At 38.4% G+C, this 21632-nt stretch overlaps 1 protein-coding gene across 3 annotated transcripts; it reads left to right on the top strand.

The window, feature by feature from the left end:
• The first annotated feature begins 682 nt into the window (after positions 1 to 682).
• Positions 683 to 21366, top strand: LOC121956203 (uncharacterized). 3 transcript variants are annotated; one of them, XR_015779624.1, is made up of 17 exons: positions 683 to 1333; positions 7005 to 7085; positions 7235 to 7315; positions 7886 to 7999; positions 9045 to 9480; positions 10210 to 10295; positions 13312 to 13434; positions 13853 to 13921; positions 14003 to 14167; positions 14267 to 14385; positions 15221 to 15286; positions 15486 to 15593; positions 17023 to 17173; positions 17590 to 17701; positions 18087 to 18200; positions 19367 to 19555; positions 20110 to 21366. XR_015779624.1 is itself a non-coding variant. In XM_088091018.1 (16 exons), the coding sequence occupies exons 1-16, from the start codon at positions 986 to 988 to the stop codon at positions 19495 to 19497; spliced, it is 2304 nt and encodes a 767-aa protein (XP_087947144.1). In that variant the 5' UTR covers positions 683 to 985; the 3' UTR covers positions 19498 to 20097. The 3 variants fall into 3 exon arrangements, 2 of the variants coding, with proteins under 2 accessions (XP_087947144.1, XP_087947145.1); XM_088091018.1 differs by lacking the exon at positions 20110 to 21366 and having other exon boundaries at positions 19367 to 20097; XM_088091019.1 differs by lacking the exons at positions 7005 to 7085; positions 20110 to 21366 and having other exon boundaries at positions 19367 to 20097.
• The last annotated feature ends 266 nt before the right edge of the window (positions 21367 to 21632 follow it).

Below are 21632 nucleotides of genomic sequence, written 5' to 3'. Positions count from 1 at the left end.
AGATCCCATGACTGCATTTTTTCTCTGTTGAGGTCAGGAAGATGATACCATTTGCATCTTGTATGACTTCATGTGACAAATCAATTGATTGATTGACTAGGCCTATATCATTAAATTATGTTTAATCATTCAAAAGCAGTTTACTGAAAAATGGTGGTCCTGGGATCTGGGCTTTTAAAACTGCACTTTAAGAGGAAGAGAACAGGGAAAACATCTCAAATTGGTTCCAGCAATTCAACCTTACAGACAATAATAATACATGGAAAACACTTGGGCCCCTCTACATCAAGAAACTCCTTTAAAAAAATAAAATAAAATATGGGATTTACCAAGTCTGCATAATAACATCATACATTTTTGATCCAGCATTTTATTTCATTATTATTATTATTATTATTATTATTATTATTATTATTATTATTATTATTATTATTATTGTTGTTGTTTATTTATTTATTTATTTATTTATTTATTTATTTAATTTTAGTTTTGTTTAAATAAGTGAAGTTAAGGACAGGTTTGTGTAAGGAATCAAAATCAAGGCAAAACGCACCATAGCCTATATGACATTTATGTACTTATCTACATTAATGTGTCTAAAATTGAAGCATTTCTAAGTTAAGTTTTCTAATTTTAGTTTTTTTTTTTGTCGTCGTCAGAGCATTACTGTGAAGGGTAATTCGCCTTGTTTCCGGTTGATCCGTGCTGTTTGCGGTTGCTGTTTTCTCTTGAACATGAAAACAGTCTCCTAACAGCCACCGAGATTAACGCTGCTGATGGGATGCCGGTAACGATTCACAACGGTAGACAAATACCAAAAAATACATTTAAAAAAAAAAACTTTATCCGATATATTTTCGCTGTTAACCGAGGAAGAAGTCGGCACAGGTGGAATTAGTCAGCTAAAATACAGTTTAAGTTTGATAAACTAGCTAACAGTAACGCTAACAGAAACTTTTGTGCTCTCGCGCACTAAAACAAAAAAATGTCGGAGGTAAATATCAGCTTGTTGGACTTGTTGAATTTATCTATCGGGACACCTGAGAAGGGTGCGGTCAACTTCAGCGCCCTGCACGCCCTGCTCCACGCATTGCTCCGGCATCTGGATATCCGTGAGGTGAAGACCCGGTGGAGGGACACTCCTCCCGGCGATGTTCTGGAGGACAAACACCAAAGGGACATCTCCGCGGCACAGCAGGAGGCTCAGCCCGGCACCGAGAAGCAGGAGCGGACAACCACCGTCTCGTCTCCGACCCCTTCCTCCGGCCACACGGCGGACAGCCAGTGGAGGCTCCAGTCCCGCATCCAGACCTGCGAGGACAGCGTGTCCAAGGTGAGAGCAACGACTCATCCAATATTTTACAGATAACAACTTTTACTCATCAAATTTGTGTATTAAATATTTATTTAACCCAAATACATTTTATATTCCCTAACGGTCGCTATTTTAATATTTGTTTTACAAAAAAAAAATTTTTTCCTCGGAATTCTAAAACAAACAAACTTCTATAATGGCAAATGTAACTTTATTTTATTTTCAAATTAGATAGATTAACAATATTATATACAGTAGTGGAATATAGCCAGCAATACGTGCCTTTACTCAAGTACTATGCTTATCATTTTCATTTATGCTACTTTATAGTTATACACCATTAGATATTCTGGGGAAACACTTTTATCCTTTTACTTCACTACATTTATTTTTTTACGGCAATTTTATGATGGATTGTAATTCTGTGCTGAAAGAAGTGCTCAGATATTACTTAAGTAAAAGTAGCAATACCGCAGTGTATAAATACTATGTTACAACCAAAAGTGCTGCATTCAAAATTTTACTGACATAAAAGTACAAAAAATGTATTGGTATCAAAATATAGTTAAAGTACTAAATGTAAAAGTACTCATTATGTAGAATGGCCCCTACCAGACTCCATTTAATTATATTATTTGATTATTTATGCATGAATGTGTTCATGCCCTTAATGTTGCAGTTGGTAAGGTGGAGCTCATTTTAATTACGCTATGTTTTTGTAAGTGTGTTGTGAATTTTCCCCTGGGTATAAATAAGATTTTATTTTAATATACAATAATACATCACCATTTGTTTGTTGATCATATTTCATATTAGTAATTTGCAAAGTAAGTAACTGAAGCTGTCAGATAAATATGATAGAGTAAAAACAGTATTTCCTTCTGAAATATAGTAAAATAGAAGCATAAAGTAGAAGAAAATGGAATTACACAAGTTCCTCAAAATGTTACAGTGTTTGAGAAAATGTACTTCATACTTCTTTCCACCACAGCTGTAATAGAAAACTAACTAAACTAAGGCTCAGTGTGAAGGATTGAGGGGGATATATTGGCAGAAGTGAAATTTGATGTTTTCTAATCACCTGAAATTAAGATTTGTCCTATTTTTGCTACATTAAAAAGACCTGTTTCTATCTAAAGGGAGGGGGTCCTCTTCTTCAAAGTCCACCAAGTCGACCATGTCGTCCATGTTTCCACAGTACCCCAATACGGACAAACCAAACATTGACTCTGGGACATTTGCATTTTTGCACCATCCAAGAGCTCTTCTGCAAAAAGAGTATCTGAAAAACACAATTTTTTTTAACATAAAACTGATTTATTTAGTGTATTTACCAGTATAAATTCACCTGGTCAGCTTGTTTTGGAGAGGAAAAGACCTCCGTGGATAATCTGGCTCCAGGTGAAAGCTTCTGGATCTTAAATAATCAGAAAAAAAGGTGAACACACAGTAGTAGGTGCTGGGCTAGCAGCCTCTCTCATGCTGAAAAGACAAAAACTGATTTGAAATGTGAAACTGCTTTATTCACTGTTTTACCTGTTTAAATCTCCTGGTCTGTTTTTTTTTTTTTTTTTGGAAAGACAGGTTGCAATCTGCAATCCTCACCCGTAGGTGGCAGTAAATTCCCCTCAGTCTTGTTCCTTTAATGTATTAATAATAATAATAATACAATAATGTTATAGTGTAAAACTCACAGAGGGGTTTTCAGGATAATGAGTGCTTTAACTTTTGCCTACTGAAGGGACATTTTAACTTTGCTGAAGTGACATTTTAACTGCAGGATTTCTAATAATGGAGAATTTTAAGTACTATTATTATTTTTTCCTAACAAACTGATCTTATTACTTCCGCCAACATAGATCATACTTTTACTGTATTATTAAGACACAGAACTTTAAAAATGAAATGTGAAGCCAGCCAGGGTTTTAGGATTATTAGAGCAGAAAACAGAGGTTATACATTTCCTGTGTGTGGGAGGATAATTGTGTTCATATTATCAATCGTTATTAATTCTAGAGCTGTCTGTGACGTTGTTCTCTGCACAATTAAATATCTTAATAAGGTCCAGTTTGATTTCTTTTTTGCGTGCATCAAATGTATTTTAATAGTTGTTTTTACTTTACTTTTTCTAGTGTAAAAAGCACACCCCAAGTACTGATGTCACAACAGGTGTTTTAAGTCTGTCAGATGATGAGACGCCTGCTGTGACATCACTGATCTGGAGAGGTGCAGTATGATATGAAATGTTGACTCAGATTGAGCAGGACAGCAGCATTTTTAAATTGTAATTTATCGTTGTAATCCATCGTCGTCCTGCTCCATGGTTTTTTTGGTTAAATAGAATTTCCTTGAATCACTGACAGACGTCTAAGTCCAAGGCGGCAGCATAGTCTTCCTCTTCTTTTATTCTTCTGTATCTGGTGGACGGTGGTGAACATTTCAGCGTAGTATTAAGCTGCTGATGACAGAGAAGAGGACAATAGGAGATGGGCGCCACCCTGACATCTCAAATGACCTCTGCGTGTCTCCGTTCAGGTTTCTGTCAGGCCACTTCTTAAAGAGGGGTAGAGAGAGGTGAGGATTTTCATCGTTACATAAATGCTGAGCTTTTATCTTAAAGCAGCCAAGAATTACAGGGAAGAAAAGAAATGATACGAATTTGATCGGAGAAGAAAACCAGAGGTGTTTTTTGGGACTTTGTCCAGACTTGTCATCATGTTTTTCCTGTCTCTCTCCTGATCTCATCCTCTCTCTCTCCCCTGCTCCCGCTGTGTGATGGAGGGTAATTAGTCCCCCGCAGAGATGACTCTGTTTGTCAGGGGATGAATAGCTCTCAGGTGAAAAGCAGGACATCGGGCAGGTGCAGGTGATGCTCCGTCTTTCAGAAGCCCGTCTGAATCATTCATGTCCTCTGTGGGCATCATCGGGGTCAGCTGCCGTATCCGCTGACTAAACTATGGTGAGGTGACCCGGCGTGCCCTCATCCACCAGTGTCTTCCCCTCTGAAGGCGGAGCAGCGCCTGTCTGTAGCATAACTGCAGTGTATGCCACATGTCAGAGGGGTCAGGCCGTGTGCCAGGGGTCACCTATTAACCTGTCAGAGGAAGTGTTCTCATAAAACGTGTGTTTGGCTGTGGATCCCCCCGTGGTGGCTGATGGGACTCTGTGAGAACAGCCGAGTGACGTTTGTTGATCAAAGTGCACCAACAGTCAGCTCCAGTTAATGGCTGACTTATCAAACTGAGGCCACAGCTTAAAGAGTAACTAAGATGAAACGTGAAGCTACTTTACTGAATTATAACTACTGCCCAGGAAGTCCTGTCTGACGTTTTATAAGTAAACTGTCTTTTTAAAGCTTAAATGAATAACTTGGTGGGAAGTTGGGCTTCACGCCAAGAAACAAATGATTAGTTTTTGGGTCGGATCCAGGAGTGTTAGAAAGGATTTATTGAATTATTTATTATTGACTTATTTTTAATGGTCTCATTATTTTCCAATTCCAGTTCATTTCGGTTTTAGTCTGTTTCTAATAATGTTGAAAAAATAATTCATATTTCCATCACTCAGTTAGCATAATGTATGCACCTGTTTCGACCTTAAATGAGTAGTCACATAATCATATAGTCATTTGACAGAAAAGAAGCTGCTATTTTCGTCGTGCTATTTGTTAAAGTCAATTATTAGAAGTAAAAATTTCAAACATTTATTCCCTGAACAAAAATATAAATACATTCATGAAAACTTTAGCTTTTGTTCCCTTTTTTACAGGTTTAAATTCAAAATCCAAGATTTTTTTCATGCACTATATGCATACTGTGTATTTCTCTCAAAGTTTAGTCACAAATTTGTTAAAATCTATGTTGCGGATTTGATCACTCTTCCTTTTTCGAGATAGTCTTTCCACCTGACAGGTCAACGTGCTGATTAAACAGCATCATTACTACACAGGTGAGTCATGGGATGGTCACAATAAAAGGTCACTCTTAAAGTGCCGTTTGATCACAACACAATGCCACAGATGTCCATAGTTTTGAGGGAGCGTGCCGTTGTCATGCTGACTGCGGGAATGTCCACCAGAGCTGTTGCCCAAAAACTGAATGTTTACTTCACAACCATAAGATGTCTCCAATGTCGTTTCCGTAAATTTGGCAATAAGTTGTAAATTGGCTACGATGACAGACTGTTGTCAGATCAAGACCCTGGTAAAAAAAAATGTTTAGAGTGGCCTTTGATCATGACCATCCCAATGTATATCTGTGTACTAATGATGCTGTTTAATCAGCATATTAATATGTCAAACCTGTCAAGTGGATGGATTATCATGGAAAAGTAAAAATGCTCATTAACACAGATTTTAACTAGATTGTGACCAAAACGTAAGAGAAATATATTTTTTCAATGAATGATTAACTTAAACTTGTAAAAAATGGGAGCAAAAACAAGTGTTGCGTTTACATTTTTGTTTAGTATAAATTTTTATTGGTCTTGTTAGTCTTCAATAATAATAAATGGAATACTTTGGGGTTTTGGACTAAAACCAAAAAACTATTTTGTTGAGTTTAATTTGAGCTTCAGGAAACTGCTTGTAGTAGACAAGCACATAGCCATAGCATCATGTGACCTATAAAAATGAAAAAAAGTGTTTCCATTGTAGTTTTGAGGCAAAACTGTTGCCACCTCAACCGTTTTATGGCATCTCCTGAAATTCCACCTCATGTGATCGTAAAAGCTCTATTTTTTAAATTGACATGTTTAGTGGCATTTTATATTTGCAATTTCAGTATGCACAATTTGAAGGTCGATGGGAACCCGCCTTGTAATGGCACCGTAGCAACACTTTTGACCTTTATATAATGTACTACTGTGACATCACAGTTCAACAGAAGTCCTGACAACTTGTTTAGAGGCACAGTTTCTGAACACAGGCTGTGTGCATTTCTCTGTGGACTGAGTGTTTTGATTCTTTCACAGTAGTTATATAACACCTATTTATAATGAAAGAAGATATTGAAATCAGATGTTTACAATATGGGACCGTCCCAGTCGGTAACGGGCCATATATGGTTTGTCATAAAGTGTGACGTCATTTATTAACAAGCTGTTAGTCATTCAGGCTGCTGATGAAGGCTGTGAAGCTCTGTGGGGTCGCTATGCATCACTTCATGTCCGGGCACATTTGACACAAGTTAAACACCACCTCACATGCAGCTCAGGAATGTCCTTTGTTTCAGTTGTGATATACACACACACACACACACACACACACACACACACACACACACACACACACAAATACGCCTGTTTACTTTGCCAACACCCTGACAGCCTCACAGGAAATTTAAATATCCTGGTTAAAGAGCAGATTATAGCCTGAGATAGCACACATGGAACAAGTGTAACAGCTTGATTTGTCTCATCTGTGCTTCATCCTCTTCTGTCAGCTTCTGTTGAAAGTCTGTCTGCTTTCATTGGGGTCAAAGGTCAGGTGGACGTTTCCTATGAGGCAGATTCCTGAAACACTTCTTTAGTTTAAGCTTTGAAAGTGTCATTTGATCCCTCAGTGAGATCAAGCTGAGTAATTATAGCCACAAATCTGAGCACCGAGAAGTTTTTTGATATCATATATGTCAAAGAACAAAGTAATTTAAACTTTATACAGCCAGTGATTGTTTTTATGTGCCTGTTTTAGGCCATGAAGCTCCTTCAGGAGCTCCAAAGCCAAAGAGAAAATATGAAGGAAGAGATGAAGGATCTCCACCACCAGCAGAAGGTGAGACTGTCCAAATGGATAATTGCTGAGAATACTGATAAAATAATTATTCCATCAACAGGAAGCAACTGTAATTTGGTGACAGTTTTACAGTTGAAACAGTGGTGTTTCCCCACTGCAATAGGCTGTTCTCTCTCTGCTCTGTCCAGATGGTTGATGCAGGTCAAACAGAGACAGTCTCTGACGTGGAGAAGTGCTGCCACCGGGTGGACGCTCTTGAGGACACTGTGGTAAGACAATATAATATCAACATATTGTTAAAACTGTTCGCTGCATAGGGTTACATTATAAACTCTTTGTTTTTAAATTAATAAAAAAATAAATAAAAGTTGTTGCTATAAGCTGAGCTGATTAAACAGTGTGTCTGTAGGTCCTCAAAAACTTTTTTTATTTAAATATTAGGCCTTAAAAGGCATTAAATAGTCTTAAATTTGAATTTTTTGGGTCAAAATTGTCAAAAACATTTTGTCTGATTTCAGTCATTCACCTTTAATTTCTTTTTGTCAAAATAAATCAGGCTCTTCTGCGTCCATATTTCTGGTGTTACAAATCTCTAAACCTATCATTGAACCTGACAGTGTCTTTGTACTTTATACTTGGACTTTCTTGTCGGTGAAACGTAAATTAAACTAACTCAGTCTAACAACTACAGTCCCACATAAAACCTACATATGCACAGGTGCACACTCTTACCTTAAAATTAGTCTTATATGTGGTTAAACCTTTAAAAGGCCTTAAATGCACTAAATGTATGTAGACACCCTGTTAAAGTTTCATCTCTTATGTTGTCGCTGTGACAGAGATCGCTAAGGGAAAAATTTCCAAAGTATCCAGTTGCAGATGAGCTGAGTCAGTGTGTGACCTGGGACATCATGCAGTCGGCTCTGCTCGGCAACAGAGAAAACCTGCAGAAGGTGAGATCCAAAGGTGGTATTCAGAGTGCTCTCAGCGCCAGACTGGGATAGGAAACCCCTGATCTGCCCTGAGTTTGCATCAGAAATCACAAATCATCATCCAAAATACCTTATTTTAAAAGACTACAGCTGTTTACAGAGCAGCTGTTTCTTAGCCTTGACTTTCACTAAAATATGACATGTAATGAAACAGTATACACTGGCCAGTGTGACATTTCATAAGCACCATTTTTATTAAGATTTAGGGAAACAAGCACATGTACACACAAAGCAAAATGATGGAGGCCAAACAAAAATGAATGATTGTTGGAAGACCTGTGGTACCAAAACAACAAACAACATTACATAACAACATCACAAGAGATGAATGACTCTGCTCTCATATACCTTTTTCTATTTACATTGTAGTGCTATTATTCACAAACAGTCGTCACACAATCTGACAGATGAATAATGGTCATAAGAGTCAGTGCGGTAAATCTAGAGAGCAGCATGGTTTATGAATTTATTTATTTTATTCATCGCTGTATGTGTAGGGTCGCTTTATGGCTGGGTATTTTTGCCCATGTAGTGATCTGTGTGTTGTTGCTGCTATGCTCAGGTTGTCCATCTGTAAATCTGTCGCACAGACATGCCTATGTTTGAATGCTGCTGTTGATTGTGTGTGTTTTATACTGTCTTTACTGTTTTATGCGATTGGTCGACTGTAAACAGAATTGCCCTTTTGGGATAAATTAAGTTGTCTTTATCTTTATTTTTACCTTATGACACAGATTTTGACCATGTTTTTATTAGACCATGAAGTACCTTACAAAGTCTTTATCCATAAAAGCTGAAAAGCATATCATTTTCACTTAGAAACTTAATTTTATGGCTGCACACAAATTCACTTTACTGAATATTTCTTATCTTTGATTTTAACCATCATCAGACTTATGAAAGCACACTTAGATTAGATAAATCTATTAAGGCAACAGTGGCCTAAATGACCCAGAAACCTGTGCATTGTCACGGTCTCCTTCAACATATCTCTTTTTTTTTACAGGACTGTGTCAATTCAGGAGTTGATGATCAAGCCACATACACACCTTTCAACAGCAACTTTACAGCTGAAAAAACAGCAACTTCTCATACCAGCACGCCCTCATCCCCCCATCCTGTGGAAGATACTGGCCAGCCAGCAGCTCCAATGATTTCTGCGCAGATTTCAACGGACACTGGGACAGCCACAGGGGCTCCTTCAGTCCTGTCAGGGCCACTGCAGCAGACTCGTGCTAAAACAGACTCGACTGCTGCTAATACGCCCCTGACTCAAAAGGCCAGCAGTGTAGAGCGCTACTCAGATACGGTAGAGGCCCTGAGGGACATCGGCAAACTGAGGGAGAGATTTAGCAAACTTGAAGCTCGTGTTGCAGCACTGGAAGAAGGAAAGGTGGACCAGTTGCAGATGACACACCTTAAAGAGCTCATCAATAATAAAGGTAATTTTATGTCATCTGATGTTCCCTGGTTCTGCCCCTTTAGTTACATGTAGTAAGTTGACTGACTTTAAAGGCCCTAAAATCTTTCTTCTCATTCAGCAAATGAACAAATTTAAGTCAGTCTTTTTTTTTGGCCTGGGTGTCTAAAATACGAAAAGGCAACTAAATCAGAAAGTATAACTATCTTATACAAATCTAAATATATCTTAAAAGACACATTTTTAATTTTTTTAATTTGACTCACTAGTTAAAAACAAATATTTACCCAAAAATAATTTATTTGTTCTGAACTCCAGTGCTAAAACTAGCAAAGCTAAAACTTACAATATGTAACCAAGAAAATGTTTGTCCCTATAGCACAGGAGTGTCAAAACCTTTTTTGAACTGGGTAAATGTGAAGCTACATCTAGCAGCTGGTCAGCTTAACTGAGCATAAAGACGTTGTCGCTGTCATTGTTTTAATCAAAGGTGTGGGTAGGTAGATTATACTGTTGTTATTATTATTATTATTATTATTATTGTTATTATTATTACTATCATTATTGTTTTTATTATTATTGTTGTTGTTATTATTACTATTAGTAGTAGTAGTAACATTATTATTATTTTTATTAGTAGCAATGTGGACACATTTGGACACCATAATCCTTATCCTAAATTAAATAAAGTCTTGTTTTGAGATAATTTAGCTCCTTGACTTGTGCTAATGATGTCATATTGTACATTTAGATTCACAGGATGCATTGAATAACCTAATGGATCAACTGAACCAGCAGGGAGCTTTAATAAACAGCCTGACGAGCGACCGGGAGAAGGTGGGTGAGAGACAACAGCACACTTTTTAGAGGCAGCAAAATACAATTTAGAAGGTATTCCCTCTGCTTTCTTAAACTCAACATCAGCTCCAAGACAAACTCAACAGTGTCACTTACTGTCTGTTCCGGGACTGATATAATGTGTCTGTCCAAAGCTGGACAATTTGGAGGACATGTTTATGAGTGTAATGAGCCAAGACAGAGAAACCACCTCAGAGGCGTCTTCAGGGAGTGAGGAGTCACACAGCAAAGTCTCTAATGAGCTCAGACAGCAAATGTCCTACCTCAGGTAAAGACAGGGGGCGACACACAGGGCAAAGAATCAGTCTGGGAATATATATGTCTACAATAACAGCCAACAATCAACCACAGCTAATTAAAACTCATTACAATTTTTTTTCCTCACAACATAAATCCCCTAAACTCAAAACTGAGTTTTTCTTATTACTTATTACACTTAATAATTAAAAACTTAGATTCAAGCGTCCTCATCTGAGTCAGGGCCTGACTGAGGCTCAAACGTGTCTGAACCCTTCCAATATTTCCTCTAACGCTAACACTAGTCATCTTGATGCGTATTGCTCTTATACCACTCAGTCTAGCAGAGCAGTAGGAGAAAGAGTACATCTTCCTCTAGACCCTGTTGAAAGTTTTTGACACTTTTTATGTGGGAAAACCATGTTAATAAAGAATATTAATCATAGCAGAGATTAGAACTTTAAGCAGGCAGGAAAGATGCAACAGAGTTTAGAAGAACACAGTAGTGGTTGTTCAGCTAATGTTTTAAATTCAGCTATGAAAGAAATTATTTTAGTAGAAATATATACATGGATTTTTTCCAGGTTTATTTTTTTCTAACTTATAAAATACTTTGTGCTTCAGTAGAGGAAAATGGTGACCCATCATCAGTGCAGTTAATTTGTCAGAATGAAAAGTTTAACTTAAATGTCGCATGTTGACTTTGAGATGTTTGTTCTTTGTTATGTGAGCATCACATGAATATTGAGTCTCTCTCCTCACTTGTTTCCTGTATATCCACAATCACTTTGTGTTATATTTTAGCTCTTAGTGAGTGTTCAGATCAGTTCACACGTTGGTCTGTGCTTTCACTATCATGTGCAGGAAGTGTGTGCAGAGGCTGGAGGAGGACATGAAGCAGCTGAAGGCTAAACAGGCTTTATTTGTGGAGAGAATAACAGACCAACACCTACAAGATCAGGTCAGACAGGGGGACATGTTACAAAGGGTCTTTAATGCTAAGGCCTTGCTACTGTAGTGCTGCTGTGGAACCACACAGATAGCACTGTCGGACCTGTAATTCTGTTTCAGTCAAACCTACGCCACTTACAGGCAAGACGAGTAACAGCAACAGCAGTTTAGACCTATGTTTGTTTTTTTGTTTTATATTTTACATTTTAAATCTGAAGCATCTGTGACTTTTTTTGGAGCATATTTTCTGCTGAATACTAGTACAGATTACCAGCATGTGTCCTCCAGGACTGTCCTGCTAGTTACTACAGAGATGAAGGGAAAAAAACAACTCAAAAAACTTAAAGCAGTTATAACTCATTTATTTACAACCCAGCTTTTTGGTTCCTTCTAGCCAAACGGAGCCTTATAGTGTGTTTAAGCTCATTGCTTATCTGTCCGGCCCACAAATGTACTGTTCTCACAGCTCTCATAGTGAAAAAAGCTGTCATACTCCACTGTGCACCACCTGCTCAGCAGCAAACAGCAGACAGACACAGTTAGAGACAAGCTGGCGAACACAGAGCTAAAAAAACAGAGCTCAAAGGACAGTAAATCTTAGACTTACATTCAAAAGGTAAACACAAAGACCACTCCATATGAATGATCAAATTGCTGCGTATCTGCTGAATATGGAGATTATCAGCTGTTGGTAAGTTCAACACACAAGCTTTTTAAGGTAAATAACACGTCACATGTTGTGTTCATGGTTTATTTCTGCTGCTCCGAAGTAGCCAAAATATCTGTTTTGTTGAAGTTGAATGTTGAGTTCAGTTTCTGGATATGAAGAATAGGAAATATTCCATTTTAGTCAATAAGTTGTTCAGGTACAAAATGTAAAAACTCTATATCTATAAAACTTCTATATGTTAAACTGCTGCTGCAGTTACTTAACTTTCATTTATGTGGTGTAGAATTGCTTTTGTAACACTGGTCTGACAATGACCAAACAGACCCGTCCTGCGTGGAATCTCCAGCCTGCTGAACTCCAATTAATTTGAGTTACAAGCCATCAAATCAGTCACATCAGCATGTTTAAAGTTTTTAACAAAAGCCCAGTATCTAACCTACATATATCAGTCTGATCTCAGTTCTCTGCCCTCTGACCTCAGCTGGACGACCTGCGAGGCAAGTTGGAGGACATGATGCAGTCCTTGACCTCTCAGCTGTACCAGGCTGGACAGGATGAGAGCGATGATAGCCAGAGCCTCCGTCACAGTAGAGAGGGATCAGCTTTCACCATCAGCACAGTGAACATTGGCAGGGAGCTCAGCCTTCTGTTCCAGCATTATGAGCAGCTGCAGGACACTGTGAACAAACTTCTCCAACAGCAGGCTGGAGACAGAGCAGGGACACTGCAGGACGTAGAGGCAAGCTAAACCTGTAGACAGTTTGGTTCACTAGAGGCAGATGTGTGCTGACTCAGAGCTGATTCACCACATTTACCGTCAGGATAAGGTCGACCAAAACCACTACAATGAGCTCTGCACTGGAGACAATTACCACAAGCTCTGTTAGTGTTCACCACTATTATGCACAAACTCTTTTAGCTCTAGTCATCCATTTTACATCCCAGTAAGACTGCGTAGAGCGTTTCCCAGCATGCATTCCATGGAGGCGAGGTCCTGTTCTTTCCAGTGACAGTTGATTAATGGCACATGAAGGGATGCAACACTTCATCACTTCCAGCCAACTGATGGCGAGCTTCTCTATATTTTAATATGATTGTATGTGAAAAATTATGTGTGTATATGTGTGTGTGTTTTAGAACGTTGAGCTGGTGAACGACGTGCAGAAGGCAATCCTGCAGCTTCAAGCTGAGTGTGAAAAGCTGCACGAAACTGCCAGATGTCTGGACGAAGACAACAGACTGAAACAGAGCCATATAGAGGTAAACAAACAAAAAGCTGTCAGCATTTTTCCTTGTTTGTATTTTCATTGTTCCACCATGACACAAAATGTCCAAATAATTGGTTTGACAGTAATTATATAAGCTGAAACAATTTACATTACATACTTTTATTATCTTCAACACAGTGCTTGTTATAATAAATTGATATGGATACTGAAGATATGCATAAACTCTATTTAATACATCAGTCTACTCTTTAATGAATATCAGTGGTTCACAGTCTTTTTGGTTTTTCACTCATTAAGAAAAAGCAATATCTTCTTGTTGTAGTCTTAAAGAAGCAAACCTTTCCAGTGATTTACAATAATAAAAAAAGACAAAGGAAACACTGAAAAAATGAACTTCTTTGTGTACTGGAAACACTTTTTTTCTGATCTTACTGCTTGTGTGTCCGCAGGAGCTGTACAAGACGACAGAGGAGCTGGAGGAGAAGAAGGCCGATAAGCAGATGGTTGAGAGTGAAATCGTAAGTAAGATAACAAGGGGTCTGCCCGTCTTTTTAAATCCTGCTCATCCTGAACTTCTTGTTCTGTCTTTACACTCGAAGAAAGCAGACAAATCTGCTCTGGAGAGCAAAGTGAGTCGTCTGCAGTTTGACTCTGCAACCGAGCATCTCAACGCCATGTTCCACGAGTTGCTGAACAAGGTGACGGGCCAGGAGCAGGACTGGCACAAAGTCATCGACAAACTCTCCACTGAGATGGAATGCAAGGTAAATAATGTTGAGAAGCACTGTGTCAAACTGAGACATCTCAGTGACAGATGAGAGGGTTGGATCTGTGATTATCTGTGACGTGATGTCCGACTGCAGCTGAACAGGATTGAGTTGGACTCTGTGAAGAAGCAGCTTGAAGATCGCTGGAAGAACATCCACGAGAAGCTGCAGGCTCAGGGAGCTCCAGAGCACGAGGACGCTGCCGGTATCAGAAAGTATGAGGCCACATCACTCATCACTGATTTACTCTGGAGCTTGTGGAGTGAAAGTTTTAAGCTTTTACTCACAAATCCATCACCACATCTGTTAGTTCTGAATGAATGCATAACTACTAGCTGGTTTCAAACTAGTGATCAATAAATCAGGTAGCACCATTAAAACTTTAAAAATATCTTAGCTGGGAAACATCTGTTGCAGCATTCAATCAAGCAATCAACTGTCTGCATACACGTAGAAAAGTTAGTTCACAGAATTCATACAGTTTAAAGTGAGTTTTATTACATAAACTAACCTATATTATTAGATAAGTTAGTCAAATGTTATTAGCATAATGTTTTGTTATGTGAGGTTTATTGTATTATTTTTGTGAATTGACATCATTATCAGACATTTTTTGAATCAAATGTCAGGTCAGATATGTCAACCATGTTCCATATTTCCTCTTTTATTCTTCACTCTAAACAGGTAATGTAAGCAGGTCAGTGTTAGCTTCACCAGTCAGCTGTGTATCAGTTCTGTGTCCCTCAGGGTCTGCTAAACAGATGGAATATAACTAATTTTTTTCAAATTTTAGATTTTCAGCATTAGTCAAGTTTGTTTTCCTTTTTAACACTAAAAAGTGTACAACAGCTCGAATGCTCCTCTGAATTCTAGCGGACACTCAGGTGTTATTTTTACTTATTTGATTAGTCTTCATAGTGAAAATGTAAGTGTTGTTATCATACAGTCTTATAAGGAGTCAGTTCTGCCGTGTCCATCTCACACATTCGCACTGGCGTTACATATTGTGACAATCAAGACCTGTGTTAAGTCAGCTATGTTTATTTACAGACAGCTGGTGGACAGATTTCACTGCCTTTCCTGTGACCGACCTGTTGTCATGCACACCCCCGCACAGTGAGTCAACACTTCCCAAGTTGTCATAATTTCTATTGTTAGATTTACACACAAGACAAAGTTGAAGACATTTTCTAGTTGTATTTACAGTGTTTTTTGTTTATTTTATTATTATTCCTCAGATTACTAAATAAAATGATTGCGATACCCTTAAATATCTCTATCTCTAAACTCATGTACTTGTGTGTGTTTGTGGCAGTGAAAGGCATTTGGTGAAGCTGCCTTCCACTCCTGGATTCCCCTCGCACAAGTCCATCAGGCCATTCACTGTGTACGCCCTGGAGCAATTCCGACAGCACTACAGGAGGTGAGATCAGAGGAGTCACCTGCAGTTAGTTCACGTCCTCTCACTTTAGCGCATGTGCCCTCTGTTCACCAGCAGGTGGCACAACAGTCTGAAACGCTTTCAGTAATTCACTCAAATAAAGAGGAGAGTAAAAAGTCTAGAAACTTTGTACATAGTCTCATCCCTCAGAATTCAGAGCATCTGTTAGTTTTTCATCAGCTGATATTTTGTAAGGTTGATTTGTCCCCTCAGCCTGAAACCAGGGACCAACCGCCACAACTTCGAGGTGGCTAGCTCTGGCAGGAGAAAGGAGCAGCTTCAGAGGAGCTACACTATGATGAGCAGGCAGATAGAGAGCGTGCAGAGGCAGGTGACACACTGCGACAGGGCCTGCAGCTCTGACACAGTGATCCAGAACCAGTGAGTCAGGGACAGGACAGGACATCGGGAGAGTTTGTGTTACTGATGTTTAAGTCTACTTTGGACAGTGTCTTAAGGGGAAAACAGGTGATTTAATACAATCTTCAGTGATTTTATTACCTTTTAGAGCTCTTAAATCTATGATTTAACACTCCTGTGAAAGGGGCCTCATGACACAGAGAGAGAGATGTTCATGTAGTGAAAAGTCTGTTTACAATTAAGTTACAGTCCAGTAATTTCCAGTAAACACTGAAGTTAAACATAACTCTCAGTCTGCTGGTAGTGATGGTCTTCCTTCAGCATAACAATGTCTGTTACAGAACCACCCTAACCCACTTTTATAATGATGGAGACAGGGAAATGTTTTATCAATGTGGTCAAGATCAGGACAGCTCTCCAACTATAGCATTTTTTTATTGCCACACTGATGTTTCAGGCCAGACGCCCTTTTTTCAGCATGTACATTTAGCAATATCACAAAGAAATCCCACAGGTGGGGTTCATTTGAAGTCCACACACGAAAAGAGGGGGGGCTACATTTTTAAGATGCAGAATCATAGTAATATGTATTTAAATCATAAATAAATAAACATAAAAAGATAAATTAATTCAACAATAATAATAATAATAATAATATTAAATATAATTATAATAATAATCAAAAGGAAAAAAATATTAAAAAATAAATTAATTAAATAAAAGAAATATTTGATTGCCCACCTGTACCTTTAATATTCATCTTGTTTGATGAAATTAGGGCTTGAAAAAGAAAATAATAAGATGGGTATATATTGAGAGCATGAGAAATAGCATCTACAACAATAAAAGCACTGACCAGAAACCATTGACAAAGACCTAACGTTTTAATATTTGCATATAAATAGCAGAAACGTAAAACAGCAGTTTATGATCTTCTCCTTTGTCTTGTTCCAATTTAAAGCTCGACATGAGCAAACTTTAAAAAGGAGAAGCTGCAGACTCACAGTTTCTCTGTTCTCATGTGGTGACGTTTTTCTCTCTGAGCGAGCAGCGAGCGGATCTCTGAGATGACAGATTACAGTCACCTGGCGGTGTCGCGGAGCTGCGGGGGGAGTCACACAGTCACCTCAGCCAGCCAGCGACGCACCGGCCTGCAGTCCATGAAGCACCACACCCAGACAGAGGTTGACGGCGTGATTCAGGTGTGACAGATACACCTTTTTATTCTGATGTAACATTCCAGTATACAGCAAGAATCGGTGATAGCATTTATTAATCAGTTGTTGAACTATTCACACAACAGCTTCAACTAAAGTCTCTCTAAATCTGAGAAAATGTTTGTATCTTCTCAGCTGGCACCTATACTCACATAATATATATAAAACAGATAGTTTGTTGAACATCTACAGACAAAGCGAAACAGATGAATCTCGATTAATCAGCTGCTGTCACAAATACTCTTAAACTATCTGAAAGTGGTCTATCCAAATAAAGTCACCAAATAGAGTGTCTCTTTGGATGTTGCCAGCTGTATCCTAACCATTAACTGCTCCCTTTCTGTGTGTGTGTGTGTGTGTGTGTGTGTGTGTGTGTGTGTGTGTGTGTGTTGACTGTTTAGACAGAGGAGGTTGATATCATCGGACTGGACGGGCATATTTACAAAGGTCGCCTGAACGCACCTGCCACCAAAAATACAGAAACTAAACTACCTACAATCTCCACCAAAGACGGTAAATTTCCACTTTTTATGTGTTTGAAACTTTGGTAGTCACAGCAATGTACAGGTACACAAACAATGCATGCAAAATAGTGTCTCCTGAGCATTATTATTAAATGACTTGTTAGCAGCTTTAGATGTGTCAGTGGCTCTTTCGGCCCTGGAAATGACAAAACTCAAAGCCTGGGTGGTTTATGCGAAACACGCAGAAGTAATTTCACACCTGCTGAAGCTCTCAGAGTCTCTTCCTGCACTGAACTGTTGAACATGACTCATGAGAACAAATGCCTTACAGTGTATTTTAGGTGAGAGCTAAAAATGTCAAGGTAAGACACAGCTGGTGGGGTTTGTGGTCGTAGTTGTTAACCCTTTGTCACATGTTCCTCTGATGGCTGCAGGCATGTGCAAAACTAAAGACAAAGCCAAGTGCTCGCTGTCCCACAAACCTGCCGCTTCTCCAGAGGTTTCTCATCACCCCAACAGTGCCAAGAGCACCCAGTGCAGCCGCTCAGGTGAGTCTCACACATGCACACAGGCAGGCAAGCACACACACACGCACACACACACACGCGCACACACACGCACACATTACATACCCAGTTCAGTTATTGCTGAACAAGTCACTTTTCTGAACTGATCAATGCACATTCAAAACAAAAGATCAAGATGGCCGAGCTCACCTTAACTTTTGACCGTCTGAGCTCAACATTGACGATAGTGGGAACTGGTGTCACCAATGTGAGGTTTATCGCCAAGTAGGTTTTCAGATACAAGGGATTTGCCTTGGTATTTTGGTGCATAACAACATAGTAAGAAAAATGCAAAAGAAAATACAGGTACTGCAAAAGTCAAAATCATAAATATCAAAATGAAAGTATTTACAATACATTTTTTAAAGTTTTTTAAAAACTATGTAAGACATGTCTTTTAAAATGAGAAGAGCTCTGCAGTGTTTGAAAGTTTCCCAATAAACACATAAGTAACAATATGAAAATGAAGGAAAAACATTCAAATATTAAAAGGAATTGATGCACATTAAAACATGTATAATTTTCTTAGTTAACGAACAGTTTGCACAATTAATATTTATTCAGCTGTTAGTGTTAGTGTGATAAACTGGCAAACTTCATTTGTCTTGTTTTAAGACTAAAGTGGACACAGAGTTGTCCAAAAATGTCTCTTAGGGGAAAATGAATGTCTTTACACAAATTTTAATTCACCTATAAGTTGTGGATATTTTTAAGTGTGGATGAAAGTAATGGAGAAACAGACAGTCTTTTATTTTTCCTTAAAATTTTCAAGTACTAAATGTCCAGTGTGTACAATTTTGAGGCATCTGTTGGCAGAAATTATTATATTATCATATTCATATTCATTCAACTATGTTTTCATTATTGTAATCCTATATTCTAGACCTTTAAGAGTATACAAAACAAAAAACATAAATATAAAAACATCAAATCAAACCAAAGCATTGAATTATTATGTTTAGAAAAGCATTTTATGTTATATTAAAAAAGTGTGAAGGTTCTCACATCACACACATCACACACACACACACACACACACACACACACACACACACACACACACACACACACACACACACACACACACACACACTCCTACGTCTCACCTGATCTCCCTCTCCCCCTCCTCTCCTGCTGTGTGTGTCCAGCCTCCAGCAGCTCGGGGCGGGACTGGCCTGTATCAGCACTGGGCTGCACATCTCAGAGCTCCGTCACTCCGGCTTCAGCAGCGGCAGAGAGCAACACAGAGCCTCATGCTGACGAGCCACTCAACCTATAGGGGGCGACACTCAGCACTCCACTCTTTTTCATACGTAATTAACTCCTGCAGATAAGAGGTACTCTGCTTTCATCCTTTTTTTATCTTCATTTAATTCATTTGTTTATTGTTGTAACCCTTTTTTTGCTCTAAATGTCCCATAAATCATTTGTCAAACACTGGGTGCAGCACTGTGAGGTCTGTTTGGTTTCTTTTTATCTTCATTTCATCACTTTCTGCTGCTCCAAAGAATTCTTCCAATCAGTGGGACACAAAATAATCGTGACAGCAAACATCAAATCTTTCAGCATCAGTATTAAATGCTGTTATTATTACTTTATGGAACACCACACTGAAGTGTATTTATTATTAATTCTTATTACTTATCTATTTATAAATGTTTATAATTATAAATGTTAAGCCACATGCTGCAGAGAAGACACAGTTGGCTGCTCACATAAACACTAAACAGCACACATATTTAGGCAGCCACAGTAATAAAACTCCCCCATGTGTTGTTCACTGTAACTGTCAGCATTGTGCAGCAGGGGGTCAAGAACCCGGGTGTTGCATCATACGGGGGAAACACATCATCACTACCGGCAGCTACAGAAGTGTACATCCTGTTCACAGAAACAGCAGGCGGAGAGCAGGAAGGACTCACTGACGAGGAAAGATGAAGGGAGGGGAGAACGGTACTTTGAAGTGCGGTCGCAACATGCTCCAGATTATTTCCTGTCATTCAAGAATTTGGTTTTATGTCACTTTTGAAGTCTGTGGTTGATGTCTTGGCACACTCCCTCATTCTCAAGTATTTTATTTGAGAGGTAGAAAGTACATTTACTCAAGTGTTCTACTTAATTATGACGCACTTGTTCTTTTTCATGCCACTTTGTACTTCTACTCCACTGTATCTCAGAGGCAAATATTGTCACTTTTACTCCACTACATTTATATGACAACTTTAGTTACTTGTAATTTATATATGATTTATCCAGTAAAAAGGTTTCAAAAAAATTTAAACAAAACTCATGTAAAAGAAGCAAAATCTTGAATTATATTTTCTAAAATAAGGATGCTAGTTCAGATGAGAATCCAAGATCCGTTGTCTGATGACCTTTTGGCCGTAAATCAGGGTGAAGTTGGAGCCACGTGTCACATTTCACATGTCTATGACTGGTAGAAGTACACAGATCTTTACTTAAGTACAAGTATCAATAATTATTAATTAATACTGAAGCATCGTTAGCTAGTTTAGTCCAGTGGTTCCCAACCTAAGGGTCGGGCCCCTCCAAAGTCACCAGATAAATCTGAGGGGTCGTGAGATGATTAATGGGAGAGATAAGAAGAAATTAAGTTTGGGGTTTTTTTTTGTTTTTTTTTTTAATAAATTTTTGAACTTCAATCATTGATTTTAAGTGAAATATTGATCCTTTGAACTGTTATTGAAACGAAACCAACTGAGGAGTTAAGTGGAGAAATTAAACTGACAAAACCAGTTTTAGTTTTAAATATTTTAGTTATTAAAAAGCTGGTTTAAGAACTCTTTCTGCACAAAGGTTTTCAGGACAAAAATGTCTTAATAAGACAGGTTTTTGAAGATTAAGTTTATAAAGTGGACAATTACATCAAGCATCATCCGTGCTAAAAAAAACAATGTATATAGCAAGCATCATCCACAACAAGTACTTTTATTTGTGTCCATTTTGCTGATAATATTTCTGTACTTGTACTAGGAGTTTAACTTAATTGTACAGTATTTGAACATGAATATCTATTTAATGGTGCTTCTACTCCTGTAACAGGTCTAAATATTATCTTCAGTCATGTCTGTGGCACTTTGAAGCTCCATGATTCATTACACGCTGTCACAAAACGTTTTTAGCAGCAGCTCATCAGTCTCTTTTGCCTTCTGTCATTGAACGTAACTCTGCACTTCCTCTTTAAAGCAGTCGGGTCATGTTAGGCCTCTCGGGTCGAACACACATCCACTGATGAGAAACAGCAGCTCAGCTCCGACCACATCCTTCCTCAAACTTTCATTCTCACTTATGCAAAGACGAGTAAACTTGTAGTTTTTCTGCTTTCTCAACTGTCCCTCAGCCCTGACAGGAAAAACTACAACAAGTGTGATGAAATGTTGTCAGCAGTGAGAG

Source organism: Plectropomus leopardus, chromosome 18 (assembly GCF_026936395.1).
Source record: "Plectropomus leopardus strain MGB_pleo_1.0 chromosome 18, ASM2693639v1, whole genome shotgun sequence".
Lineage (NCBI taxonomy): Eukaryota > Metazoa > Chordata > Actinopteri > Perciformes > Serranidae > Plectropomus > Plectropomus leopardus.
This window is presented reverse-complemented; position numbering and strand designations above follow the sequence as displayed.

What these genes read in the sequence shown, in the direction of transcription:
- LOC121956203 (XM_088091018.1), top strand. Translation starts at nt 986, where the DNA reads ATGTCGGAGGTAAATATCAGCTTGTTGGACTTGTTGAATTTATCTATC. An exon ending in ACAGAGAAAACCTGCAGAAG is followed by an intron (nt 8,000 to 9,044) that starts GTGAGATCCAAA and finishes TTTTTTTTACAG; the next exon opens with GACTGTGTCAATTCAGGAGT. An exon ending in CACCCAGTGCAGCCGCTCAG is followed by an intron (nt 18,201 to 19,366) that starts GTGAGTCTCACA and finishes GTGTGTGTCCAG; the next exon opens with CCTCCAGCAGCTCGGGGCGG.